The following is a 26,828-nucleotide window of genomic DNA, read 5'->3' on the forward strand; positions in this document are numbered from 1 at the left end:
AAATTCTCGTGCCCCTGTTTGCTTTCCGGGTGGTCAAAAACCTCCTTTTTTTTTCCTGTTGTTTCTGCTGTTAGTTTTAGTGGAAGGCGAGGCCACTTTTTTGATTTTTGCGCTCTCCAAGCCATGGGCATCCCTTCGGCACCCAAAAATCTGGCTTGGTGGAGAATTTGACCACCCTTTTGCTTGTCCTTTTTCTTTCCTTCTTGCTATTTTGTTCGAAAACGCGTGCACGCGGAGGAGGAGAAATCGTAAATGCACGCGCACGTGGGACATCATGAACACGAGCGACGATACGTCTTGGCCTCCCCGCGCATATTTTCAGCAGCCGTCCACACGCCTTGACCCCCCGGCCCCGGAAAGACACACGAGCCACCATGTCTCAGCTGAGGTTTTATTGCTCTGCTACAGGTCGTCACATCCAGCCGTGCGGCTCCCTCCCTCGGGGGGTGGGGGGAGAGCGGAGACGGTCCCTCCCATTTGGATGTGCCGGTTTTATCTGCAGGAAGGAAGCAGGGCTCATCCGAGCCGGGGAATGGTGGCCAAAACGACTTCGGAGAAGGTGAAACGGGGGTCCCGCGTCCCAGTTTTTGCAATCCTCCCTCCTTTTTTTTCTCGGCCCAGCCCCTCAAAAACACAACTTACAGCCAGCAACTTTTGCTGTCGGGAATCTTGGGCTCCTCGGTGGGCACCCCCGTCACCTTGAACTTGTCCACCTGGAAGACCCAGCGCCCCGGCACGTTGACGTTGGAGGTCTTCGTGATGTTGATGATGGCCTCCGTGCGGGAGCCGGGGATGTTGTAGAAGTTGCTTTCGTCGCCGCTGTTGAAGCCGGCCTAGGAGGGGGCCGAAACGGAGGATTCGGGGCTCAACCCTGCACCCCGAGGCACAACCCACGCGGGCGCTACGGAGGTGGGGATCATCTCCCCATGGGCGCTCGTGGTGGGACGAGCCCATCCAAGGTGGCCACCCAGGCTTGCTTGCAAGCAGGAGTCATAGATCCACCTTGGAAGCTTTATCCAACCCAAACCAACCCTGAACCTTCAGTGATCCACGTTCTCCTGCCCCAAGAAACTTCCCGGGATGCTCTTCTGCCTTGGATGTTGGCTAGGACATTTGGGGAAGGAAGGTCTAGGACGTGGGGGTGTCTCTGTCCCAGGTGTGACACTGAGGGCATCCTAACTCCGGGAGGAGAGGAGTTATGGTCTCCAGGCACAGCCTTCCCCACAGCCCAGATGTTTCAGGCTAATTTTGGGACAATTTAGGGTGAGATGGACCTCTGGAGGTCCCTAGTGCGTCGCTCTGCTCAAAGCAAGGCCAATGCCAGCGCCAGGTTGGGTTTTCAACGTCTCCAAGGATGGGGACCACACCAGGGTGGCACCACCCTCACGGCAAACGAGGTTTTTTTTTCTAATATCTAACAGGAATTGCCTTGCTGCAGCCTTTTGTGGACCTCCAAGAGCCTGAGTCCTCTCGTTAGATAGCTAACGATGCAATTATTTCCCAGCATGACCCAGGCCCTGGGAGCGAACCCCTTTCACCCCTCCAGTCTGGCTTGGGGAGGCCTTAACGACACCCAGGTGGGACGTACGTGGGCTGGGGTGCCTCCAAGACCTGTGTCAGGGTCGCCACCGCTCGCCAACCCGGAAGTCCACTGGATGTCGGCGTAATTGAGGATGATGAAGGACATTTTGGTGTCGGTGGTCAGGGCGGCTTGGAAGGTGTTTCCCTGCAAAAGAAGAGGGACATGAGAGAGTCGGGGGGGGGAGGAGTTGCAGTTAGTAGGTCCATGCAGGATTTGGCTCCAAGAGTGGCACCCTGGTGTGGATTTCACCTGGGCAGAGGGTCTGGATGACACAGGCTAAGCTCAAATGTCCTGAAGGTTAACATGTCGGTAGTGAAGGCCACCACGTCAGACGTGAAGGCCACCGCGTTGGTCACGAAGGCCACTGCATCAGTGGTGAAGGCCAGCGCATCAGTCATGAAGGCCACCATGTCAGTCATGAAGGCCAACATGGTGGTGGTGAAGGCCAACGCTTTGGTAGTGAAGGCCAACACATCAAGCACCTGCACCAGAGACAGTTCTAGTTTAGGCTTGCCCCAAGCATCAGATAAAGGGTGACCTTAGGGTGTGATTCATTTCACTCATGGCCCTGTGTGTGTGTCTGTGCAGAGAGCCATAGGGCTAGGCAAGATCCACAAATATTGACATGTTTAACCTCCTGGACACCATCCCTGAACCTCAAGATGTCTCCTTGTGCTCCGTTCTCCATCAGCTGTCAGATTAGGGGCATCAAAGGGGACACCTCTGCCTTCTGCATCCCTTTATGGGCACTCATCACCTTCTTTTGGGGCACCTTACCTTGTTGCTGGTGGAGCCGTAATAGGCCACATGGTCCCAGGTGGCCACAAAAGCCCACGTGGCAGTGTAGGGGATCGTAGGGAAGTATTGGTTGATGCTCTTGGTGATGCGCTGGAGCAGTGCTGGCTCCGTGGTCTCACGGTAGAAGACCTCCCCGCCCAGCACGTTGTCCACGTCCCCCCAGTATGGCGCGACGAAAGTGCGCCCGTCGGCCAGGGGGAAGGGGTCGGGGGTGTACTGGTTGACCCGGGAGCTGAAGGAGATCACGCCATTGTTGTTCACCTGTGAAAGGTGAACACCTCATAGGTCCTCCTGCAAGACCTCATAGGTCCTTATGCAAGACCTTGTAGGTCCTCCTGCAAGACTCCTGCAAGTGCTTTGATGCCCCAGAAACCCTCACAGGAAGAGAACCTGGGCAATCCCATGGCTGGATGGACTGTGCATGCACCAGCCAGGCAAGAGAGACTACAAGAAGCAGAAATAAAGGGGGGAAAAAGCAGAAAGATGGAGGGAGAGGTGCAAACACAACACGGAGGAAGGTTACTGGTTCACGTACGTAAAGGGACCGGTGCTCCTTGCCGTAGAAAGTGAAGGGTACGGAGAGGGAGAGCTTCTTCGATGCCCCATCATCGAGCTTAGGATTTTTGTGGTCATGCTGGTCCAGACCATAGGGGTAGAGTAGAGGCTCTGGAGGGAGGCAGAGGAGGTCCTTGGCAGTGCCTCAAAGTGCAGGGGAACCCCTTGACCTTCCCCTGCCTAAAGTCATGCTTTTCAGGGTTCACCACATCCCAGCGTGGGGTTGAGGACCACCAAGGTTGGGGTTTCCCACTCAAAACGGGGGTTGTTTTGCCTCCAAGAAGGAGGAGGCCACCAAGGATGGATATGTCTTGGGTGTCCTACAGGCCAGGGGAAATCAGAGCCACTGGGAATGATCCCGGGGGGACTGCAGTCGCCCGATTCAGGGGGGAACGGCGCCGAATTAAAGCATCCCACTTCTATAGCGGGGACAAATCTCAGCGTCCTCCTTCCTCCCCGAACTGAAGCTGGAACAGCACCGTTTCGCTTGGAAACAAACCTGAATTTATGCAAAAACCCATCCCCTCACGCAGCCCAAATACCAACCGTCGTCCTGCGCCGGCACGACGCTCCTCACAGCTCCTGGCGGGGAAGGAAATTTTAGACTTTAGCACGATTTTTTTTTTCCTGCTCTAGCAGCATCCTTGGAAGCCACGCCGTGGCCTTTTCGCACACTCACCTGCCATCAGGAGCAGGACGGCGAAGGAGGACTTCATCCTCGGCTGAGAAAATGACGGGCAGGGGGGTTATAAAAGCCTAAAATTGGTGACAAGCCTTGCGTGGAGGCACCGAGGGGACCTTTGGCGGCGTCTTCATGCCCCGTCGCGATGCAAGTGGGTCAGGCATTTTGAGCATTTTAAAGCATTAAGCCAGCAGGGTTATTTTTCCCTTTTTTTCCTTGCTGTCTGATAGCGAAGACTAATTAAGACATCAGAAACTTGGATGCTTTTAGCCCATTAGTCCTCATGCCTCACCCCGGGTCTGATCCCCGGGGTCCTGCCCAGGGGAATTGCTCCCTGCAGCAAAATTAGAGGCAAATCAGCAATTTTTTTGCGGGGGGGGAATGTTGCACCAAAAATCCTCAGCCGAGCTGCTCCCCCGCCAGAGGAAGGGAAACTGAGGCACGAGAGAGGGCACGCGATGCTCCTGGAGAAAGCACCCAGAGGGGGGTGATGCGACGGCGCGGCTCGGACTGCTCGCCCGTGCATGCCACGAGACAAAACTCTGCATCCAGTGGGGAAAAAAACCCTCCAGCTCTTTGCACCAGCTTTCTGGTCCTTTTCAGGACCGTTTCAGACCGCTTTGGCACGGGGCAGGGCAGGGATCTGCAAGAAAATCTCTTTACCTGAGGATCCTCCCGTGTCCTGCTCGGAAAGGGGGCGAGAGGAAGGCGAGCGCCGCCGCCGAGAAATGCGTTTCTGGAGAAATCGGCCCCTTCTTTTAATAGGCAGCCCCAACGCCAAGTCCCGATTCCACAGAAATTGGAGGCGCCCCCCCCCCCGCCCCCCTCCCCAGCCACCATGACCCGCACCGTTGCGAAGCCGTAAACAAGCCTCCATCCGCCAACTTTCTGCCTGCAAAGGGGGCCGTAGGTCCGCGCCGCTGGGGTCACCGAAGAGGCAACGCCGCGGGCCAGGAATCGGAGGTAGCTCCAGCTCTTTCCGTGCAGCCAACTCAACAGATAAGTTGGCTCCCGCCGAGGATTTTTGCATCCAAGATAAAGATTTGGCAAAGACGCCGCTCCAGCTGTGGGGCTAACATTTCTCAGGAATTCCCCGTGGTGATTTTTCTGCAGAAAGCAAGAGGCCTTTGTCCCCCTGGAGGCCGCTGCTGAAGGACCACCACCGAAAGCAAGTTCTCCTCTCCGCCGGGAAGGTCGCACATGCACAACACCAGCTGCAACATGTCCTGTCCTGGTGCGGTCACGTTGCCCTGAAGTTCTCAGGAAGCCTGCGCTGTTTCACAATCGGACCGCGCGAGGTCCAAACTCCTGCCCTATCTCCTTCCACCAGTTTCCCCCTTGGATTCTACCCTTGCGCTTGGCCGTCAAAATCAGGACTCGCATGTTGGAGCCAAAACTCTGCTCCCGCTGGTGTCAGGGAGATGCTTGCGAGGAGTTCTCTGGAAATCTGAGATAAACTCTCTCTGGCTATAAAAAGGGGAGGCACTGGGAGCCACCTTGCACTCGCTCCCGCTGTGCCGCCGCGTCCATGCGCTTCGGGGAGAGGCAGGAGAAACACTGAAGCAGCCAGGAGCCTGTGGGTAAGCGGCTGTGCTTTGCACCTCGCTCGTGTTTTGGTTGCACCTCCCTTGCATCTTGGTTGCGCTCCCTTCGCGGTTTGGTTGCACCTCCCTTGCATCTTGGTTGCAGCTCTCTCACGTTTTTGGTTGCACCTCCCTTACGTTCCTGCTGTGTCCCAGAGCTGCTGGGGCCTCGGCATTGCTCTGTCTGAGCAAAACAAGGTGCCGGTGATCCCCGTGCAGAGTTCCAGCAAGGTTTAAATCCACTTTTGCCCTATTCTGCCTGTTATTCCTGCTCCTCCAAGAGGTTTTATCAACGGTGCTCGCTCACGTACCTTCTGGGTGCTCTTGGGGAGCATCAGCCTCCTGCATTAGCCCCGGGGCATGGTTAGATGAGGGTGGCAACTGCCTCGTAGCGGGGAGGGGACTAACGTATTTTGGCTAGCAAAGGCAATTCTTTGTCCTGCTGTCAGGACTCCGCGGAGTTAAAGTCTCAGCCCACCCGTATGCTCCCGTTGTGGTCAATGGAGAGGCACCAGCACCTCAAAGGTCCTTCTAAGGTGGACGGGAGGAGTTGTCGCCGTGGCTTGCCCCACTCCCCTTGGGGATTTTTTGGAGATTTTGGGGGGGGTCTTTCCATCCTAAGGAGACTTTACGGGCAGGAGCTGTGAGACCTCCAGGTTGCTAGGACTTCTGGGGAGGGTTTGCTGGCAACGGGGGGAGAAGGACGGGGTCTCCTTAGTGTTAGGACTACCTGGGCGTGTCCTCTGGAGCACAGGCTCAATAGCGATGGGGTTAAAAGCGGTGGCAATAGGACACCTTGGCGCTTTGCCGGGAGGACGGAAGAGCTTGGGGACAGGGTGAGGTGGGGAACCAGCCCTCGGTAGCCCACCGCCTTCCCAGCTAGACCCACGCTTAACCCCCTGTTGCTTTTTTTGTTTGTTTGTTTGTTTTCCAGCGATGGCGACAGGCAAGACGCTGCTTCTCCCAGCCTGGCTGGCCCTCGTGTGCGGTGAGCAACCAGCCCCAACCCTACTTTCGCGTCCGTTGCCCAGGCTTAGCTGCAAGCCAGGAGCTGGTGGGGTGTCCCTGTGCCCTAGCGTCCTCCTCTTTCAGCCCTGGCACTTTTGAATCCCCCTCAAGCTCTGGATAGATCAAGACCCAAAAAGCACCACATCCATGCAGGTCCCCCACCGCCTCCCACCTGGGAAATCCTGGTTTCACCCTGGCTTGAGAGTCACTTAAAAACAAACCAAAAAAGCTCTAATTAACCATTTCTTTTTAGGACTTTCTACTGCATATTTCCGCGGCAAGGAATTCATCACTGTCTTCCCGCAAAATGACCAGGAGAACACCCGTGCCGACCTCAGTCTGCTCTTCACCACTTATTATGACTCAACTGTGATCACAGTGATGGTGAACAAGAACACCTTCCAGAAATCGATCTCTGTTGGCAAAGATCAGACGGTCTCCATGCACCTGCCCAGCAACCTGGAGCTCATTGGCAGCCGCACCTTCGATAAAACCCTCTTGATCCAGGCCAACAAGGAGATCTCTGTAGCCACCGTGAGCTCCAAGAGCTTCACCACTGGTGCCGTGACGGTCTTGCCCATAGAGAAGCTGGGCACCGAATATTACGTGGTAACGCCAGTAAGTTCCATCAAAGACGACATGAAAGAGTTTGCCGTTGCAGCTGGGAAGAAGTCGGCGGCCGTTTCCATCACCGTCCGAGGCAACGTCTACTACAGAGGCAGGACTTATCCTCCTGGGTCGACTCTGCGCATCAGCCTGCAGCCCTACGAAAGCTTGCAGCTGCAAAGCAGCATGGACTTATCGGGCACCAAGGTCACATCGGACGAGGCCATCGCCGTCCTCAGCGGGCACAGCTGTGTCCAGGTGAACTCGGGTTGCGACTTCGCCATCGAGCAGCTCCTGCCCGTCTCCGGCTGGGGGAACAAGTACGTCATTGCCACCATCCCCATGCAAACGGACACCGACTTTGCCTATGTTGTGGCGGCTCAGAAGACCACCATCACGTACCATCTGGGCAGCTCCCATGCCTCTAAGGACGTCATGGCCGGGGAGGTGCATAAATTCAAGCTCCCCCACAACTCCCCTTTCTACGTGACCGCTCCAGCCAGCATCCAGGTGATTTACTTCTTTACCGGAGCCAAGAAGGGCTTGTTAAGGCAAGACCCCTTCCTGGTCAACATCCCTCCGATCTCGACCTACTGCACATCCTACCGTATCAGCAGCGTGAACAACTTCGAGAACCACATCCTCCTCATAGCACGCCACTCGGACACCAGCGCCATCAAGTTCAACGACAAGGTCATCGGGAACATCCCCTGGCGGATGATTCCTGGCTTGGACTATTCCTGGGCCATGTACAGCATGAGCAAGAGCATGGAAGCGGATAGCATCGAGCACAGCCAGTCGCCTTTTGGGGTTCTGGTCTTTGGCTTCCAAAATTATGTGGGTTACGGCTTTGCAGGCCTTTGTGCCACACGTAAGTAGCGTGAGCATGTGTGTGAGATCTTGGATGTGACAAGCCACTGGGGACGGCTGTCTTGTGTCCATAAATGCTTAAAACCTCCAGCGGGAGAGCTGTTGTCTTGCGAACCACCGAACCTTTTCTTGCGTTTCGTTACCGTCCACCTCTTCTGCTTTTCCCTAGCTTCTTCTCCACCTTCCTGCACCGACCTCGAATGCAAGGAATATGAGACGTGCGAGATGGTCAAAGGCCATCCCACGTGCGTGAGGGACACCGAATCTACCTGCTGGGCCACTGGCGACCCCCACTACCAGACCTTCGACGGGAAGAACTTCGACTTCATGGGCACGTGCACCTACACCCTCTCTAAGACCTGCACCTCGGACGCAACCCTCCCTGTCTTCAGCGTTGAGGCCAAGAATGAGAACCGGGGCAACACGCAGGTTTCCTACGTGGGCTCTGTGACCATCCGCGTCTACAACATCACCATCGCCGTGGTCAGAGGCGAGACTGGGATCGTGAGGGTATGCGAAACTAAAAAAGAAATGCAATATTGCCGTATTTCACTCGAATAATTTATTTTCTGTTTATGAATTCATGATGTTGTCATTGCGTGGGCATTTCTGGCGTTGCGGGAAAATGGCATTTGCGACCTCATGGCTGGTCAGGGTTAAAGCAGGGCCAGTCTCATGTCTTGAGACCTGTGGTCTGCAGAAACATACCTTGAAGCTAAATGCATTTTATCTTCTCATCGCGTTCGATTTGTCTTCCAGGTGAACAACCAGCGCTCCCGCCTCCCCATCTCCCTCGCTGACGGGAAGCTCAAGGCATACCAGAATGGCGACTCCGTGCTGATCAAAACTGACTTCTTGCTGAAAGTCTTCTTCGACTGGGACCACCACCTGGTGGTGAAGATCCCCAGCAAGTTCTCCAATCAGGTGTGCGGGATGTGCGGCAACAGCAACGGGGACCCACGGGACGACGCCACCACCCCCGATGGCTCGCTGGCTCCTGACCCTGTGGAGCTGGGCAGGAGCTGGAAGGTGGACGACGGCGACCGCTTCTGCTGGGACGACTGCAACGGTGAATGCAAGACCTGCAGCCCCGAGCAGATTGCCAAGTACAAGGCGGAGACCTCCTGCGGCTTGCTCACCTATCAGTCAGGGCCCTTCCAGCACTGCCACGCCACTGTCAGCCCCAAAGTCTACCTGGACAACTGCGTCTATGACCTCTGCATGAACGATGGGCTCCAATCCATGCTGTGTCAGGCCCTGAAAACCTACGCGGATAAATGCCGGGCAGCGGAAATTGCCATTTCCGACTGGAGGACCCCTTCGCAATGTCGTGAGTAGCGCCCAGCAGGCTGCAACCGTGATGCAAACGCGTCGGGGGTGGACGCCCCCCTCAAAGACTCCCTCCCAGTTCCCTCCACCTCGGGTTCGGGCTTTCATCTTCCCTGGTTTCAGTTGCCTGCCTCGTTATCTGAACCGTTCCCTGGCTTCATAAACTGTGACGTTCTGGGCTCTTCCCACCACAATTCTTGGGTTTATTTGTCCCCTGCCGGGCCACGCATGACGTTTTGCAGCCTCCCAACGTGAGATCACATCCTTTTTTCCTTGACCTTCCCCCTGGCAGAAGACCCTGGTGGCCAAGCTGTAGGGTGCACAGATAGGGCATAAAGGTGCAATGGGACAGGAACGAGCAGAAAGCACCCAACCGAGGGAATCTGCCCTAATAGGGACTTTCATCCCTCCCTAGCGCTCTCTCCCTTGGGCATCACCCAAGAGAGATGGCGCCCCGTTGTTTTGAACTAGGATGCACAAAATTGCGCCCAAAAATACTGTGGGGTGCCAGCCAGGCAGATTCAAGGCCCAAAAAAAGCATTATCGCTGGTCATCTAGCTCCAGAAAGTTCAGGCAGATTTTTCTTAGTGCGCTGCTGAACTTCTTCATACCAAGGAGCAATATCCCAACCGTGACCGTGATGTCCTGTCCCTTCGACAGCCATGTCCTGCCCGGAGAACAGCACCTACACAGCCTGCGGCCCCGCTTGCCCCGCCACCTGCAACGACCCCGTGATGTCCACTGAGTGCCAAGCTTTGGCCTGCGTGGAGACCTGCATGTGCCGGGAGGGCTTTGTGTTGGATGCCGGCAAGTGCATCCCCAAGGCCAACTGCGGCTGCGTGTTCGAGGGACGCCTCTTCGCCCCCGGCGAGGAGTTCTGGGCCAACGATGCCTGCACGAGACGCTGCGTCTGCGACGCCAAGAGCCGACAGGCCAAGTGCCGAGACGCCGGGTGCCGCACTGGAGAGCAGTGCCGGGTGGAGAATGGCATCCAGGATTGCTACCCCGTGAGCTATGGCACGTGCTCGGCGGTGGGACAGACCCACTACCAGAGTTTTGATGGCAGGAGGTTTATCTTCCAAGGCACCTGCCTGTACCAGTTTGCCGGGCTGTGCAAGAAGAGTCAAGACCTGGTGGACTTCCAGGTGCTGGTCCAGAACGGCCACCAGGACAACCAGCACCTGTCCACCATCGCTTTCGTGCAGGTCAAAGTCTATGGTAGCGACATTGTGATCAGCAAGAAATACCCTGGCAAAATCTTGGTGAGTTTAGCAAGCGTTTCTTTATTTAATCTTCAAGTTCTTTGCTTTCCGTTCTTCACCCTGACCTTGTTTCTCCAGTCGTCTTCTGCACCACATAATGCTGAACATATATCTCTAGCCACGTTGCTAAGATCCAAAGCCACCAGGACTTTTTGAACCTGCCCAATTCCAGATGAGGTTTAGTTGCCTAAATACCAGGATCTGCACCCAAGTGGTCACCCAGCAGTAGATCGGTGCGTAACATAAGCCGTGGAGCCTGGTGCAGTATTCATCTCATTCCTGGTGGGTGTCTACAGCTTGGCCGATCAATAAACCCTAAAATTGTTCTTATAACTGCTTTGGGCTCTTTCAGCTGGATCCTAGATTGCAGATCTTTGCAGTTGGGCAAGACACAACCTGTCAGATGTTGATCTCTCTGTGTTTGTCCCCAGCTCAATAACTTGCTGATCAACCTACCGCATCGCACCAGGAACAGGAAGATCTCCATCTACAGAGGCGGGCAGCAGGCAGTGGTAGAGACGGACTTGGGGCTCACCGTCACCTACGACTGGCAGAGCCAGGTCACCGTGTCGGTGCCCGGCAGCTACGTGGATGCCTTGTGCGGGCTCTGCGGGAACTTCAATGGCAACGCCGACGATGAGATGCTGCTGAAGAACGGCCAAACGACGTCGAACCCGGACACGTTTGGGCACAGCTGGAAGGTGAAGGACATACCAGGCTGTGTGGAGCTGTCGAGGGAGGAATGCCCCACACTAAGAGAGGCGCTGCATCACCAGAAGACCTCGAGGACAGGCTGCAAGATCATCTCGAGCCTGAGCGGTCCTTTCCAAGCATGCCACAGTAAAGTCGATCCCAACCCATACTTCCAAAGCTGCGTACACGACTTTTGCCTCTTCCCAGACCAGCCGGACGTGACCTGCCCGCTCATCACCAGCTACGCCATGGCCTGCCAGGCCGCTGGTGTGATGATCACAAACTGGAGGACAGCTGATCACTGCAGTGAGTAGAGCCAGTTTGAGGGTCCCCTTGCATCGCGTTGGGCATCCAAGCATCTATCGGCCTTGCGAGTGGCAAAGGGTGTCCTGATTTGGCTCCAAAACCGTGTAGGGAGGAGCTAGAGGGAGGTGGGATCCGTCTCACCTCACCGGAGATGTTTGGGGCAGGACTTGCAACACCCAAAAGCCTAGATTGGTCACCTCGTCTCCATTTGCAGTCAAGGCACAGAAAGAAACCCTGGCAGGGGACGATTCGTCCCATCGCGAGGTGGGCCGCTACGACGGGCCAAGCGATAGGAAAAAAAAAAAAATCTGCACATTAAAAAAAAAAAAAAACCCTACCCCTGGTGAGACCCAACCTCCCCAAAATTCTCCGGTCGCTAACCCCAAATTTCGTCGCCTCTAATGCATCTTCGCTTCTCCTGGCAGGTATTTCGTGTCCCGCCAACAGCCACTACGAGCCGTGTTCGCGAGGCTGCGGCCAGACCTGCAGCATCCTCTACACCCCCCTGCACTGCTCGGAGCGGTGCTGGGAGGGCTGCGCGTGTGACGAGGGCTTCGCCCTCAGCGGCAACCGCTGCGTGCCCATGGCGCAGTGCGGCTGCCTCCACCAAGGTCTCTACTACCAGGCGGAGGAGAGTTACATGCCCACGTGCCAGCAGCAATGCCGGTGCCAGGCCGGCGGGGCCATCCAATGCAAGGAGTCGTCCTGCGCCGCGGAAAGCGATTGCAAAATCGTCGACGGCATCCGGAAATGCGAAACCTCCGGCTCGGCCTTATGCGTCGTCACCGGCGACCGCCAGTACATCTCCTTCGATGGTCTCGCCTTCGAGGTCCCGGGCGCCTGCTCCTACATCCTCGCCAAAACCTGCGACGGCGACGGCGATTTAACACCCTTCGTGGTGACGGTGGAGAAGGAGCCCGGGAAGGCGAAGAAGGGCGCCGTCATCAAGGCGCTGGTGGTCAAAGTCTACGGCCTCACGCTGACCCTGCTCCAAGGGAAGACGGGAACCGTCATGGTAAGACCGCGTGGCGCGTTGCCTCTTTTTGGGTGCGAACGCGCCCGGACCCCGCAAAGGTTTGCTCTTCCGTTGCGTTGAGGAGGCGTCACCCCTTTGACTCTTCCTTCGCGCTGGGCAGGTCTCAGCCCTACCTGGAGATGACGCCATGCTTGTCCACCTTGGCCAGCCGGTTGCAAGGTGGTGGCTGGTGCAAACGTGGGTTGGAGGGGCCCGCCGACGTGTCTCACCCCCACCCACCCACCCAACGCATCCTTGCTCCTTTCTCCCCACGCTTCTGCTCACCGGTGACCTTCCTCTCTCCCGACCCTAGGTGGACACCATTTCCTACCACCTCCCGGCCATCCTACGGGGCGGGCAGGTCACCGTGCTGCAACACGGGGCGGACGCGGTGCTGCTGCGGACCGACTTCGGCCTCGCCGTACGCTCCGACCTCCAACACTCGGCCACCGTGGCGGCCCCGGTCGGTTACGGGGGCCGGCTTTGCGGGTTGTGCAGCCACGGCTCACCCACCGGCCACCAGACCTTCCCCGACGGCCGTCCGACTCCCGACCCCACCGCTTTGGGGTCCGCTTGGCGAACGGAGGGAGCCGGGGCGCCCTGCGCCGACGGTTGCGGTCAAGCCGGCTGCCCCCCTTGCACGGCGGGGCGGGAGAGCGTCCTCCAGCAAGCCAACTACTGCGGCATCCTGGTGGCCACCGAGGGGCCCTTGGCCGCCTGCCGGGCCGCCCTCGACCCGGCCCCCTATTTCGGCGCCTGCTTGCACGACCTCTGCCTGGCCGACGGCGACAGCCGCCTGCTCTGCCGCAGCATCCGCAGCTACGCCGCCGCCTGCCAGGACGCCGGCGTCTCCATCCGAGCCTGGAGGACACCTTCCTTCTGCCGTAAGCACCGGGAGAAAGCGCCGAGGAAAAGCACCTTTTTTTTGCACCCCCGGCGGGATTAATTGGGGGGGAGAGAAAAAAAAAAAAACACAAAAAAAACCCCCAACAACAACAAAGAAAAGGGTTGGGCGGGAAAAAAAGAAGTGAAGGCTCCAGCAGGGCGCTGTCGAGGCCGTTTTGGGGCTGATTAATGGCTTTTGGCGAGCTCAGGCCCTAGGCGCGCCGGCAGCGGATGTTCGCCCGGATCCGGCGCGCGGTTTTCCGAGATGATCGGATTGGGGTCGTTTGGGGTTTTTTTTTTAAATTTATTATTATTATTATTATTATTATTACTACTACTACTACTACTACTACTACTATTACTGTTACTATTACTATTATTACTATTATTATTACTATTACTATTATTAGCATTATCATTATTATTATTACTACTACTATTATTACTATTATTACTATTATTATTACTATTATTACTATTGCTATTGCTATTGCTGTTACTATTGCTATTATTATTATTATTATTACTATTACTATTATTACTATTATCATTACTATTATTATCATTACTATTATTGTCATTACTATTATTATCATTACTATTACTATTATTATTATTATTACTATTATTACTATTATTATTACTATTATTATTACTATTGCTATTATTAGTATTATCATCATTATTAATATTATTACTATCATTATTACTATTATTATTACTATTACTATTATTATTACTATTGCTATTATTAGTATTATCATTATTATTACTATTACTATTACTATTATCATTACTACTATTACTATCATTAGTATTATTATTACTATTATTACTACTATTACTATTAGTATTATCATTATTATTATTATTATTACTATTATTATTGCTATTGCTATTATTATCATTATTACTATTACTATTATCAGTATTATTATTACTATTATCACTACTACTATTACTATTACTACTATTACTACTATTATATTACTATTATTACCACTATTACTACTATTACTATTACTATCATTATTATTATTATTATTACTATTATTACTATGATGATAATAATTATTATTATTATTTCCCCCCCTCCCCCCCGACGCTTCTCTTTCAGCCCTGAGCTGCCCGGCCAACAGCACCTACTCGCTCTGCGCCGACCTCTGCACCCGCAGCTGCGCCGGCCTCGCCGACCCGTCGCGCTGCCCCCAAACCTGCGCCGAGGGGTGCCAGTGCGACGAGGGCTACCTCTTCGACGGCCGGGGCTGCGTGCCCGAGGGCGGCTGCGGCTGCTTCGAGGGCGGCCGATACTACGAGGTAATTTGGGGGGGGGGTTGGTTTTTTTTTCCCCCCCCCTCCCCGGGAGTACCGAAAAAGAGAAAGCGCTGAAACGCCTCGGAGCGGCCCCCGATTCGCTTTCCGTGCAAAGAGTTTGCAAAAGGGGCAGCTCCGCTGCATTTCTGAGCATCTCCCCGCGCCTCTCAACCACCCCGCAACGCCTCCCGATCCCCCTTTTTCTGCAAACACCTTGCAAGCCATGCGATTTTTTTTATATATTTTATTTATTTTTTTTTTGGGCTGCATTTCGACCGTCGCCCCACGCGTCTCAGTCACCCCGAAAGGGCTCCCGCTTCCCCTTTCTGCACAAGGAGTCTTGCGAAAGATGCACGGTTTTGCATTTTTCACCATTCTCCTGCGTGTCTCGATCACCTCCAAAACGCCCCCAATCGCCTTCCCATGCTAAAGAGCTTGCAACGCTTTTTGGTGTTTTTGACCGGTTTCCTAACGTGCCTCGGTCACCCCCCCCAAAGTGCTGCCCGTTTTTCCCTTCCCTTGCACACAGTTTGCAGGAGACGCGGGTTTTTGGACCGTTTTTCCCGTGGCCCTTAACCACGGTGCAACCGCGCGGCGAGTTTGCAAGAAACGCAAGGTTTTTTTTGCATTTTCGGGGGCATTTTGACCGTTTTCCGGCAGGGCTCAATCACCGGCCGAAGCGCTCCCGGTTCCCTTTCCGCCCAAAAAGCTGGCAACGGGCACCATTTTTTTGCACTTTGACCGTTTCTCCCACGAGTCTCAACCGTGGCGCGAATGCACGGCCGAATGCAAAGCGGGTTGGAGATCGGCATAAATCTTGCGGGTTTTTTTCCAATCCCGTGGGGAGGATGGTTTTGGGGGGTTTTTTTTTTGGTGTGCAACGGATGTTTTTCCACCTCCGGGGTGGCGAGGGCAGTGATTTCGGGGTGAGGGGTGTAAGGACAGGCTGGGAAAAAGGGGGCGCGCTGGGGGCGGCGGCGCGTTTGCAAAACGCGTGCCCGCTGCCGGCGCAGCCCGGCGAGGTGACGCTGACGGAGTCGTGCCGCCGCCGCTGCACCTGCGTCCCCGGCCGGGGGCTGCGCTGCGACGCTCACGCCTGCACCGACGACGAGACCTGCGAGATCCGGGACGGCGCCTGGGGCTGCATCAACCAAAGTGAGGGCCAACGCGGCGCGGCGGAAATGTAGCGGCCGGGAGGGGAGGCGGGAGGTTTTCCCAGGCTCCAAATCTCGCCGCCGGTTGCGGGGAAAAGGCGCCTCCAAATCTCTTTGTTTCGTGGGAAAAAGGCGCCTCCAAATTCCTTTGTTTCGCGGGAAAAAGGTGCCTCCAAATTTCTTTGTGTTTTGGGGAAAAGGCGCCTCCAAATCTTGCTGCATGATGCAGGAAAAAGGCGCCTGCAAATTTCTTTGTGTCGTGGGAAAAAGGCGCCTCCAAATTTCTTTGTTTCGCGGGAAAAAGGCGCCTCCAAATCTCTTTGTTTCGTGGGAAAAAGGCGCCTCCAAATCTCTTTGTGTCGTGGGAAAAAGGTGCCTCCAAATCTCTTTGTTTCGTGGGAAAAAGGCGCCTCCAAATCTCTTTGTGTTTTGGGGAAAAGGCGCCTCCAAATCTTGCTGCATGATGCAGGAAAAAGGCGCCTCCAAATTTCTTTGTTTCGCAGGAAAAAGGCGCCTCCAAATCTCTTTGTTTCGCAGGAAAAAGGCGCCTCCAAATCTCTTTGTTTCGCGGGAAAAAGGCGCCTCCAAATTTCTTTGTTTCGCGGGAAAAAGGCGCCTCCAAATTTCTTTGTTTCGTGGGAAAAAGGCGCCTCCAAATTTCTTTGTTTCGCGGGAAAAAGGCGCCTCCAAATTTCTTTGTTTTGCGGGAAAAAGGCGCCTCCAAATTTCTTTGTGTCGTGGGAAAAAGGTGCCTCCAAATTTCTTTGTTTTGTGGGAAAAAGGCGCCTCCAAATTTCTTTGTTTCGTGGGAAAAAGGGGCCTCCAAATTTCTTTGTTTTGTGGGAAAAAGGTGCCTCCAAATCTCTTTGTTTTGTGGGAAAAAGGTGCCTCCAAATCTCGCTGCATGATGCAGGAAAAAGGCGCCTCCAAATTTCTTTGTTTTGTGGGAAAAAGGCGCCTCCAAATCTCTCCTTGTGTCACGGGAAAAAGGCGCCTCCAAATCTCGCTGCATGATGCAGGAAAAAGGCGCCTCCAAATCTCTTTGTTTCGCGGGAAAAAGGTGCCTCCAAATTTCTTTGTTTCGCGGGAAAAAGGTGCCTCCAAATTTCTTTGTTTCGCGGGAAAAAGGCGCCTCCAAATTTCTTTGTGTTTTGGGGAAAAGGCGCCTCCAAATTTCTTTGTTTCGCGGGAAAAAGGCGCCTCCAAATTTCTTTGTTTTGTGGGAAAAAGGCGCCTCCAAATTTCTTTGTTTTGTGGGAAAAAGGCGCCTCCAAATTTCTTTGTTTCGCGGGAAAAAGGCGCCTCCAAATTTCTTTGTTTCGTGGGAAAAAGGTGCCTCCACATTTCTTTGTGTTTTGGGGAAAAGGCGCCTCCAAATCTTGCTGCATGATGCAGGAAAAAGGCGCCTCCAAATTTCTTTGTTTCGCGGGAAAAAGGTGCCTCCAAATTTCTTTGTTTCGCGGGAAAAAGGCGCCTCCAAATCTCTTTGTTTCGTGGGAAAAAGGTGCCTCCAAATTTCTTTGTTTCGTGGGAAAAAGGAGCCTCCAAATTTCTTTGTTTCATGGGAAAAAGGCGCCTCCAAATTTCTTTGTTTCGCGGGAAAAAGGTGCCTCCAAATTTCTTTGTTTCGCGGGAAAAAGGCGCCTCCAAATTTCTTTGTTTCGCGGGAAAAAGGCGCCTGCAAATCTCTTTGTGTTGCGGGGAAAAGGCGCCTCCAAATCTTGCTGCATGATGCAGGAAAAAGGCGCCTCCAAATTTCTTTGTTTTGTGGGAAAAAGGCGCCTCCAAATCTCTTTGTGTCGTGGGAAAAAGGTGCCTCCAGATTTCTTTGTTTCGTGGGAAAAAGGAGCCTCCAAATTTCTTTGTTTCGCGGGAAAAAGGCGCCTCCAAATCTCGCTGCATGATGCAGGAAAAAGGCGCCTCCAAATTTCTTTGTTTCACGGGAAAAAGGCGCCTCCAAATCTCTCTCCGTACTGTGCGGAGGGGGGGGGGAAAAAAAAAAAGCCGACGTCCAAATATTCTCTGCTCTGGGAACCACAACTCGACGCTGTTTTTTTTTTCCCCTGCCCCCAACCCGGCTTTGGGGGGGTCGTCGTGCCCGCGCAGACCCCTGCAAGGCGCTGGGCTGCCGCCCCAAGGAGACCTGCGAGCTGGCGGCCGGGCGGCCCCGCTGCGTGCCGGCCCTGGTGGCGACCTGCTGGGCCTGGGGCGACCCGCACTACCGCACCTTCGACGGCCTCGACTTCGACTTCCAGGGCACGTGCACCTACACCGTGGCCGCCTCCTGCGGCCGCGACGCCCGCCTGGTGCCCTTCCGGGTGGAGGCCAAGAACGACCTCCGCGGCGGCCTCAAGTCCGTCTCCTACGTCAGCTTGGCCCGCGTGCGCGTCTACGGGCAGCTCGTCGCCATCCACCGCCGCGAAGCGGGCAAAATCCGGGTGAGTCGGCTCAGGCGCACGCCGCGGGGGGCGGTTGCACGCCGCCGCGGTGATTGCACGCCGCCGCGGTGATTGCACGGTGCAGCGGTGATTGCACGGTGCAGCAGTGATTGCACACCGCAGCGGTGATTGCACACCGCAGCAGTGATTGCACGCCGCAGCGGTGATTGCACGGTGCAGTGGTGATTGCACGGTGCAGCGGTGATTGCACACCGCAGCGGCGATTGCACGGTGCAGCGGCGATTGCACACCACAGCAATGATTGCACACCGCCGTGGTGATTGCACACCGCGGGGGTGATTGCACACCGCGGGGGTGATTGCATGCTGCCACGGTGATTGCACGCCGCAGCGGAGATTGCACGCCACAATGGTGATTGCACACCATGGGGGTGATTGCACGCCGCAGCGGTGATTGCACACCATGGGGGTGATTGCACGCCGCAGTGGTGATTGCACGCCGCAGTGGTGATTGCACGGTGCAGCAGTGATTGCACACCGCAGCGGTGATTGCACACCGCAGCGGTGATTGCACGGTGCAGCGGTGATTGCACGCCGCAGCGGTGATTGCACGCCGCCGCAGTGATTGCACGGTGCAGCGGTGATTGCACACCGCCGCGGTGATTGCATGCTGCAGTGGTGATTGCACGCCGCAGCGGTGATTGCACACCACGGGGGTGATTGCACGGTGCAGCAGTGATTGCACGCCGCAGTGGTGATTGCACACCATGGGGGTGATTGCACGGTGCAGCAGTGATTGCACGCCGCAGCGGTGATTGCACACCATGGGGGTGATTGCACGCCGCAGTGGTGATTGCACACCGCAGCGGTGATTGCACGCTGCAGTGGTGATTGCACGCCGCCGCGGTGATTGCACACCATGGGGGTGATTGCACGCCGCCGCGGTGATTGCACGGTGCAGCGGTGATTGCATGCCGCCATGGTGATTGCACGCCGCCATGGTGATTGCACGCCGCAGCGGTGATTGCATGCCACAGCGGTGATTGCACACCACGGGGGTGATTGCACGCCGCAGCGGCGATTGCATGCTGCAGCAGCGATTGCACGCCGCAGCAGCAACTGCATGCCACAGTGACATTTGCACGCCACAGCAGCAGCGATTGCACACTGCAGCAGCAGCGATTGCACGCCGCGGGGGTGATTGCACGCCACCACCGCAGCAATTGCATGATGCAGCAGCAACTGCCTGCCACAGCGACATTTGCACGCCCCGGCAGCGATTGCATGGCGCACCAGCAGTGATTGCACGCCATGGCAGCGATTGCACGCCCCGGCAGCAATTGCATGGTGCACCAGCAGCGATTGCACGCCCCGGCAGCGATTGCATGGTGCACCAGCAGCGATTGCACGCCCCGGCAGCAATTGCATGGTGCACCAGCAGCGATTGCATGCCCCGGCAGCGATTGCATGGTGCACCAGCAGCGATTGCACGCCCCGGCAGCGATTGCACGCCATGGCAGCCACTGCACGCCGCAGCAGCGGCGATTGCACGATGCCGCAGCGGTGATTGCACGCCGCGGGGGTGATTGCACGCCGCGGGGGTGATTGCACGCCGCACCAGCAGCGATTGCACGATGCAGCAGCAACTGCACGCCCCAGCAGCGATTGCACGCCCCGGCAGCGGTTGCACCCTGCCACCCGTCCTTCTGCCGCCCCTAGGTCAACGGCGTGCTCACTCACCTGCCGGTGAGCTTGGAGGACGGCAAGATCCAGGCCTTCCAGAGCGGCCTGAGCGCCGTGGTGGAGACCGACTTCGGCCTCAGGGTCAGGTACGACTGGAACTGGCACCTGGTCATCGACCTGCCCAGCAGCTACTACAGAAGCACCTGCGGCCTCTGCGGCAACTTCAACCTCAAAGCGGCCGACGACGTGCCCGCGGCCGGCGCCAACTTCACGGCGGCCGTGACGGACTGGGCGGCCATGTGGAAGGTGCCCGACGACGACGACCCGTTCTGCTGGGACGTGTGCGAGGGCAACTGCCCCGTGTGCGAGGAGGCCAAGCGGGAGCTGTACGCCAGCAGCCGCTACTGCGGCCTCATCAGGAAGGTCCTGGACGGGCCCTTCCGGGCTTGCCACGGCACCGTGCACCCCAGCGACTTCTTCCGCAACTGCCTCTACGACATGTGCATGAGCGACGGCGCCCAGAAGATCCTCTGCCAAGTGCTCGAGGCCTACTCCACCACCTGCAAGAAGCACGGCGCCGTCGTCCACGACTGGAGGACGCCGGCGGGCTGCGGTGAGCTCGGGAAGGGTTGCAAAGTGGGGGAGGTCTCCGAGATGGAAAAGGGGTTGCAATGGATGCAATGGGGTCTCCAAGGTGGAAAAGAGGTTGCAATGGGGTCTCACTGGTGGGAAAGGGGTTGCAATGGGGGTCTCCAAGATGGCAAAGGGGTTGCAATGGGGTCTCCAAGATGGAAAAGGGGTCGCAATGGATGCAATGGGGTCTCTAAGGTGGAAAAGGGGTTGCAATGGGGTCTCACTGGTGGGAAAGGGGTTGCAATGGGGGTCTCCAAGACGGCAAAGGGGTTGCAATGGATGCAATGGGGCCTCCAAGATGGAAAAGGGGTTGCAATGGGGTCTCTGAGAAGGAAAAGGGGTTGCAAAGGGGTCTCCAAGGTGGAAAAGGGTTTGCAATGGGGTCTCACTGGTGGGAAAGGGGTTGCAATGGGGCCTCCAAGATGGAAAAGGGGTTGCAATAGATGCAATGGGGTCTCCAAGGTGGAAAAGAGGTTGCAATGGGGTCTCCAAGATGGAAAAGGGGTTGCAATGGGGTCTCCAAGAGGGAAAAGGGGTTGCAATGGGGTCTCACTGGTGGGAAAGGGGTTGCAATGGGGCCTCCAAGATGGAAAAGGGGTCGCAATGGATGCAATGGGGTCTCCAAGGTGGAAAAGAGGTTGCAATGGGGTCTCACTGGTGGGAAAGGGGTTGCAATGGGGGTCTCCAAGACGGCAAAGGGGTTGCAATGGATGCAATGGGGCCTCCAAGATGGAAAAGGGGTTGCAATGGGGTCTCACTGGTGGGAAAGGGGTTGCAATGGATGCAATGGGGCCTCCAAGATGGAAAAGGGGTTGCAATGGATGCAATGGGGTCTCCAAGATGGAAAAGGGGTTGCAATGGGGTCTCCGAGAAGGAAAAGGGGTTGCAATGGGGTCTGCAAGGTGGAAAAGGGTTTGCAATGGGGTCTCACTGGTGGGAAAGGGGTTGCAATGGGGCCTCCAAGATGGAAAAGGGGTTGCAATAGATGCAATGGGGTCTCCAAGGTGGAAAAGAGGTTGCAATGGGGTCTCCGAGATGGAAAAGGGGTTGCAATGGATGCAATGGGGTCTCCAAGGTGGAAAAGGGGTTGCAATGGGGTCTCCAAGGTGGAAAAGAGGTTGCAAAGGGTCTCCAAGATGAAAAGGGGTTGCAATGGATACAATGGGGTCTCCAAGAGGGAAAAGGCATTGCAGTGGATGTAAAGGGGTCTCCGAGATGGAAAAGAGGTTGCAGTGGGGTCTCCAAGATGGCAAAGGGGTTGCAATGGATGCAATGGGGTCTGCAAGGTGGAAAAGGGGTTGCAATGGGGTCTCACTGGTGGGAAAGGGGTTGAAATGGGGGTCTCCAAGATGGAAAAGGGGTTGCAATGGATGCAATGGGGCCTCCAAGATGGAAAAGGGGTTGCAATGGATGCAAAGGGGTCTCCAAGGTGGAAAAGAGGTTGCAGTGGGGTCTCACTGGTGGGAAAGGGGTTGCAATGGGGGTCTCCAAGATGGAAAAGGGGTTGCAATGGATACAATGGGGCCTCCAAGATGGAAAAGGGGTTGCAATGGGGTCTCACTGGTGGGAAAGGGGTTGCAATGGATGCAATGGGGCCTCCAAGATGGAAAAGGGGTTGCAATAGATGCAGTGGGGTCTCCAAGGTGGAAAAGAGGTTGCAATGGGGTCTCCAAGATGGAAAAGGGGTTGCAAAGGGGTCTCACTGGTGGGAAAGGGGTTGCAATGGATTCAATGGGGCCTCCAAGATGGAAAAGGGGTTGCAATGGATGCAATGGGGTCTCCAAGGTGGAAAAGGGGTTGCAATGGGGTCTCCAAGGTGGAAAAGAGGTTGCAAAGGGTCTCCAAGATGAAAAGGGGTTGCAATGGATACAATGGGGTCTCCAAGAGGGAAAAGGCATTGCAGTGGATGTAAAGGGGTCTCCGAGATGGAAAAGAGGTTGCAGTGGGGTCTCCAAGATGGCAAAGGGGTTGCAATGGATGCAATGGGGTCTGCAAGGTGGAAAAGGGGTTGCAATGGGGTCTCACTGGTGGGAAAGGGGTTGAAATGGGGGTCTCCAAGATGGAAAAGGGGTTGCAATGGATGCAATGGGGTCTGCAAGGTGGAAAAGGGGTTGCAATGGGGTCTCACTGGTGGGAAAGGGGTTGAAATGGGGTCTCCAAGAGGGAAAAGGGGTTGCAATGGGGTCTCCAAGATGGAAAAGGCATTGCAATGGGGTCTCACTGGTGGGAAAGGCATTGCAAAGGGGTCTCCAAGATGGAAAGGGGTTGCAATGGGGTCTCCGAGATGGCAAAGAGGTTGCAATAGATGCAATGAGGCCTCCAAGATGGAAAAGGGATCACAATGGATGCAATGGGGTCTCTGAGATGGAAAAGGGGTTGCAATGGGGGTCTCCAAGAGGGAAAAGGGGTTGCAATGGATGCAAAAGGGGATCTCCAAGATGGAAAAGGGATCACAATGGATGCAATGGGGTCTCTGAGATGGAAAAGGGGTTGCAATGGGGGTCTCCAAGAGGGAAAAGGGGTTGCAATGGATGCAAAAGGGGATCTCCAAGATGGAAAAGGGATCACAATGGATGCAATGGGGTTTCCAAGAGGGAAAAGGGGTTGCAATGGGGGTCTCCGAGATGGAAAAGGGGTTGCAACTCATGCCAAGGGGTCTCCGAGAAGGGGAAAGGGTTGCAAAGGGCTCTCGGCAACAGGGACCGGCTTGCAAAGGTTTGATCTCCGCGCCGGCTAACCGCTCCTCTCGCCACTTAGCTTTGCCCTGCCCTGAGAACAGCCACTACGAGTCGTGCGGCAGCGCCTGCCCGGCCACGTGCACCGACCCGGCGGCGCCGGCCTCTTGCAAGGAGCCGTGCGTGGAGACCTGCGAGTGCAACAGGGGCTACGTGCTGAGCGCGGGGCAGTGCGTGGCCCTGGCGAGCTGCGGCTGCAGCCACGAGGGCCGCTACTACCGGCCGGCCGAGGAGTTTTGGGCCGACGAAGGCTGCCGGACGCGGTGCCGCTGCGAGGCGTCGCTGGGCATGGTGGTGTGCGAGCCGGGCGGCTGCAAGGCGGGCGAGCGGTGCGGCACGGTGCAGGGTGTGCGGCGCTGCGTGGCCCAGCAGCACGCCGTCTGCGTGGCCGCCGGTGACCCGCACTACACCACCTTCGACGGGCTCAAGTACGACTTCATGGGCACCTGCGTCTACCAGTTCGCCGCCCTCTGCGCCGCCGACGCCACGCTCACCCCCTTCGCCGTCACGGTGGAGAACAACAACCGGGGCAACAAGGCCGTCTCCTACACCAAGGAGGTCACCTTGCACGTCTACAACATGACGTTCAGCCTCAGCCAGCAGCACCCGCAGAAGCTCAAGGTTAGCGCGGGTGGCGGCGAGGAGCGGGCCGGGGCGGCTTGCAAGTCCATGCAACGGAGGGTGGGAAGAGACGCAGGGCGAGGTGCAAAGAAACGCAACGCAGGGCAGAAAGAAATGCAATGCAGGGTGGAAAGAAATGCAATGCAGGGGGTGAGGAAATGCAATGCAGGGGGTGAGGAAATGCAATGCAGGGGGCAAGGAAATGCAATGCAGGGGGTGAGGAAATGCAATGCAGGGTGCAAGGAAATGCAATGCAGGGTGGAAATAAATACAATGCAGGGGGTGAGGAAATGCAATGGAGGGTGGAAAGAAATGCAATGCGGGGGCGAGGAAATGCAATGCAGGGGGTGAGGAAATGCAATGCAGGGTGGAAAGAAAGGCCTGGCATGGTGCAAAGAGATGCAGTGCATGATGCAAACAAATGTAATGGAGAGTGCAGAGAAAGGCAACGCAGGGCACAAAGAAACGCAACAGAGAGTGAAAAAGAAAGGCAATGCAGGACGGAGAGACGTGCAAGGCAGGGTGGAAAGAAATGGAAGGCGTGGGGCCAAGAGATGCAATGGAGGATGCAAATAACTGCAATGCAGGGTGGAAGGAAAGGCATTGCAGGATGCAAAGAGATGCGATGCAGGGAGCAAAGAGATGCGATGCCGGGTGCAAAGAGATGCGATGCAGGGCGCAAAGAGATGCGATGCCGGGCGCAAAGAGATGCGATGCAGGGCGCAAAGAGATGCGATGCAGGGTGCAAAGAGATGCGATGCAGGACGCAAAGAGATGCGATGCCGGGCGCAAAGAGATGCGATGCCGGGTGCAAAGAGATGCGATGCAGGGCGCAAAGAGATGCGATGCAGGGTGCAAAGAGATGCGATGCCGGGCGCAAAGAGATGCGATGCAGGACGCAAAGAGATGCGATGCCGGGCGCAAAGAGATGCGATGCAGGGTGCAAAGAGATGCGATGCCGGGTGCAAAGAGATGCGATGCCGGGCGCAAAGAGATGCGATGCAGGGTGCAAAGAGATGCGATGCAGGGCGCAAAGAGATGCGATGCAGGGTGCAAAGAGATGCGATGCAGGGCGCAAAGAGATGCGATGCCGGGTGCAAAGAGATGCGATGCAGGGCGCAAAGAGATGCGATGCAGGGTGCAAAGAGATGCGATGCCGGGTGCAAAGAGATGCGATGCAGGGTGCAAAGAGATGCGATGCCGGGCGCAAAGAGATGCGATGCAGGACGCAAAGAGATGCGATGCCGGGCGCAAAGAGATGCGATGCAGGGTGCAAAGAGATGCGATGCCGGGCGCAAAGAGATGCGATGCCGGGCGCAAAGAGATGCGATGCAGGGTGCAAAGAGATGCGATGCAGGGCGCAAAGAGATGCGATGCAGGGTGCAAAGAGATGCGATGCAGGGCGCAAAGAGATGCGATGCCGGGTGCAAAGAGATGCGATGCAGGGCGCAAAGAGATGCGATGCAGGGTGCAAAGAGATGCGATGCCGGGTGCAAAGAGATGCGATGCCGGGTGCAAAGAGATGCGATGCCGGGCGCAAAGAGATGCGATGCAGGACGCAAAGAGATGCGATGCAGGGCACAAAGAGATGCGATGCCGGGCGCAAAGAGATGCGATGCAGGACGCAAAGAGATGCGATGCCGGGCGCAAAGAGATGCGATGCAGGGTGCAAAGAGATGCGATGCCGGGTGCAAAGAGATGCGATGCAGGGTGCAAAGAGATGCGATGCAGGGCGCAAAGAGATGCGATGCAGGACGCAAAGAGATGCGATGCAGGGCGCAAAGAGATGCGATGCAGGGTGCAAAGAGATGCGATGCAGGGCACAAAGAGATGCGATGGAGGGTGCAAAGAGATGCGATGCAGGGTGCAAAGAGATGCGATGCCGGGTGCAAAGAGATGCGATGCCGGGTGCAAAGAGATGCGATGCAGGGCGCAAAGAGATGCGATGCAGGGTGCAAAGAGATGCGATGGAGGGTGCAAAGAGATGCGATGCAGGGCGCAAAGAGATGCGATGCAGGACGCAAAGAGATGCGATGCAGGGTGCAAAGAGATGCGATGCCGGGTGCAAAGAGATGCAATGCAGGGCACAAAGAGATGCGATGCCGGGTGCAAAGAGATGCGATGCAGGGCGCAAAGAGATGCGATGCCGGGCGCAAAGAGATGCGATGCAGGGCGCAAAGAGATGCGATGCAGGGCGCAAAGAGATGCGATGCAGGACGCAAAGAGATGCGATGCCGGGCACAAAGAGATGCGATGCAGGACGCAAAGAGATGCGATGCAGGGCGCAAAGAGATGCGATGCAGGACGCAAAGAGATGCGATGCAGGGTGCAAAGAGATGCGATGCCGGGTGCAAAGAGATGCAATGCAGGGCACAAAGAGATGCGATGCCGGGTGCAAAGAGATGCGATGCAGGGCGCAAAGAGATGCGATGCCGGGCGCAAAGAGATGCGATGCCGGGTGCAAAGAGATGCGATGCAGGGCGCAAAGAGATGCGATGCAGGGCGCAAAGAGATGCGATGCAGGACGCAAAGAGATGCGATGCCGGGCACAAAGAGATGCGATGCAGGACGCAAAGAGATGCGATGCAGGGCGCAAAGAGATGCGATGCCGGGCACAAAGAGATGCGATGCCGGGTGCAAAGAGATGCGATGCCGGACGCAAAGAGATGCGATGCAGGACGCAAAGAGATGCGATGCCGGGCACAAAGAGATGCGATGCAGGGCGCAAAGAGATGCGATGCAGGGCGCAAAGAGATGCGATGCCGGGCACAAAGAGATGCGATGCCGGGTGCAAAGAGATGCGATGCCGGACGCAAAGAGATGCAATGCAGGGCACAAAGAGATGCGATGCCGGGTGCAAAGAGATGCGATGCCGGGTGCAAAGAGATGCGATGCAGGATGCAAAGAGATGCGGTGCAGGGCACAAAGAGATGCGATGCCGGGTGCAAAGAGATGCGATGCAGGATGCAAAGAGATGCGATGCAGGGTGCAAAGAGATGCGATGCCGGGCGCAAAGAGATGCGATGCCGGGCGCAAAGAGATGCGATGCAGGGTGCAAAGAGATGCGATGCAGGGTGCAAAGAGATGCGATGCAGGGCGCAAAGAGATGCGATGCC

At 56.0% G+C, this 26,828-nt stretch overlaps 2 protein-coding genes across 5 annotated transcripts in view; one reads left to right on the forward strand and one right to left on the reverse strand.

Annotated features, from left to right (window-relative positions):
• Window positions 1-377: 377 nt before the first annotated feature.
• Window positions 378-4,553, reverse strand: LOC104139193 (sushi, nidogen and EGF-like domain-containing protein 1). Of its 4 annotated transcripts, XM_068923383.1 has the most exons (9): window positions 4,467-4,550; window positions 4,281-4,353; window positions 3,615-3,691; window positions 3,482-3,517; window positions 2,916-3,046; window positions 2,360-2,641; window positions 1,589-1,726; window positions 643-833; window positions 378-496 (listed from the first exon to the last, which is right to left on the reverse strand). In XM_068923383.1, the coding sequence occupies exons 3-9, from the start codon at window positions 3,649-3,651 to the stop codon at window positions 493-495; spliced, it is 819 nt and encodes a 272-aa protein (XP_068779484.1). In that variant the 5' UTR covers window positions 3,652-3,691; window positions 4,281-4,353; window positions 4,467-4,550; the 3' UTR covers window positions 378-492. The 4 variants fall into 4 exon arrangements, with proteins under 4 accessions (XP_068779484.1, XP_068779482.1, XP_068779483.1 ...); XM_068923381.1 differs by having other exon boundaries at window positions 384-833; window positions 3,615-3,657; window positions 4,467-4,553; XM_068923382.1 differs by having other exon boundaries at window positions 384-833; window positions 3,615-3,745; window positions 4,467-4,553.
• A 170-nt stretch (window positions 4,554-4,723) lies between these two features.
• The window catches only part of FCGBP (Fc gamma binding protein), a 34,925-nt gene continuing 12,820 nt past the window's right edge, over window positions 4,724-26,828 (forward strand). The window contains exons 1-14 of the mRNA XM_068923365.1: window positions 4,724-5,197; window positions 6,135-6,188; window positions 6,462-7,685; window positions 7,854-8,194; window positions 8,444-9,014; window positions 9,674-10,275; window positions 10,707-11,274; window positions 11,700-12,289; window positions 12,603-13,173; window positions 14,292-14,491; window positions 15,502-15,643; window positions 17,749-18,080; window positions 19,760-20,336; window positions 23,114-23,712. Of these exons, the coding sequence (XP_068779466.1) occupies window positions 6,137-6,188; window positions 6,462-7,685; window positions 7,854-8,194; window positions 8,444-9,014; window positions 9,674-10,275; window positions 10,707-11,274; window positions 11,700-12,289; window positions 12,603-13,173; window positions 14,292-14,491; window positions 15,502-15,643; window positions 17,749-18,080; window positions 19,760-20,336; window positions 23,114-23,712 (6,369 nt within the window). The 5' untranslated portion in view covers window positions 4,724-5,197; window positions 6,135-6,136. The remainder of the gene's footprint in view (window positions 5,198-6,134; window positions 6,189-6,461; window positions 7,686-7,853; window positions 8,195-8,443; window positions 9,015-9,673; window positions 10,276-10,706; window positions 11,275-11,699; window positions 12,290-12,602; window positions 13,174-14,291; window positions 14,492-15,501; window positions 15,644-17,748; window positions 18,081-19,759; window positions 20,337-23,113; window positions 23,713-26,828) is intronic.

Source organism: Struthio camelus, chromosome 33 (assembly GCF_040807025.1).
Source record: "Struthio camelus isolate bStrCam1 chromosome 33, bStrCam1.hap1, whole genome shotgun sequence".
In the NCBI taxonomy this organism is placed as follows: Eukaryota; Metazoa; Chordata; class Aves; order Struthioniformes; family Struthionidae; genus Struthio; species Struthio camelus.

Coding starts and splice junctions, on each gene's coding strand:
- LOC104139193 (XM_068923383.1), bottom strand. CDS start 3,651: ATGAAGTCCTCCTTCGCCGTCCTGCTCCTGATGGCAG. Junction 3,047..3,481: donor CGTGCCGGCGCAGGACGACG/GTTGGTATTTGG, acceptor GCCTCCCTCCAG/AGCCTCTACTCTACCCCTAT. Junction 2,642..2,915: donor AGGAGCACCGGTCCCTTTAC/GTACGTGAACCA, acceptor CACCTTTCACAG/GTGAACAACAATGGCGTGAT.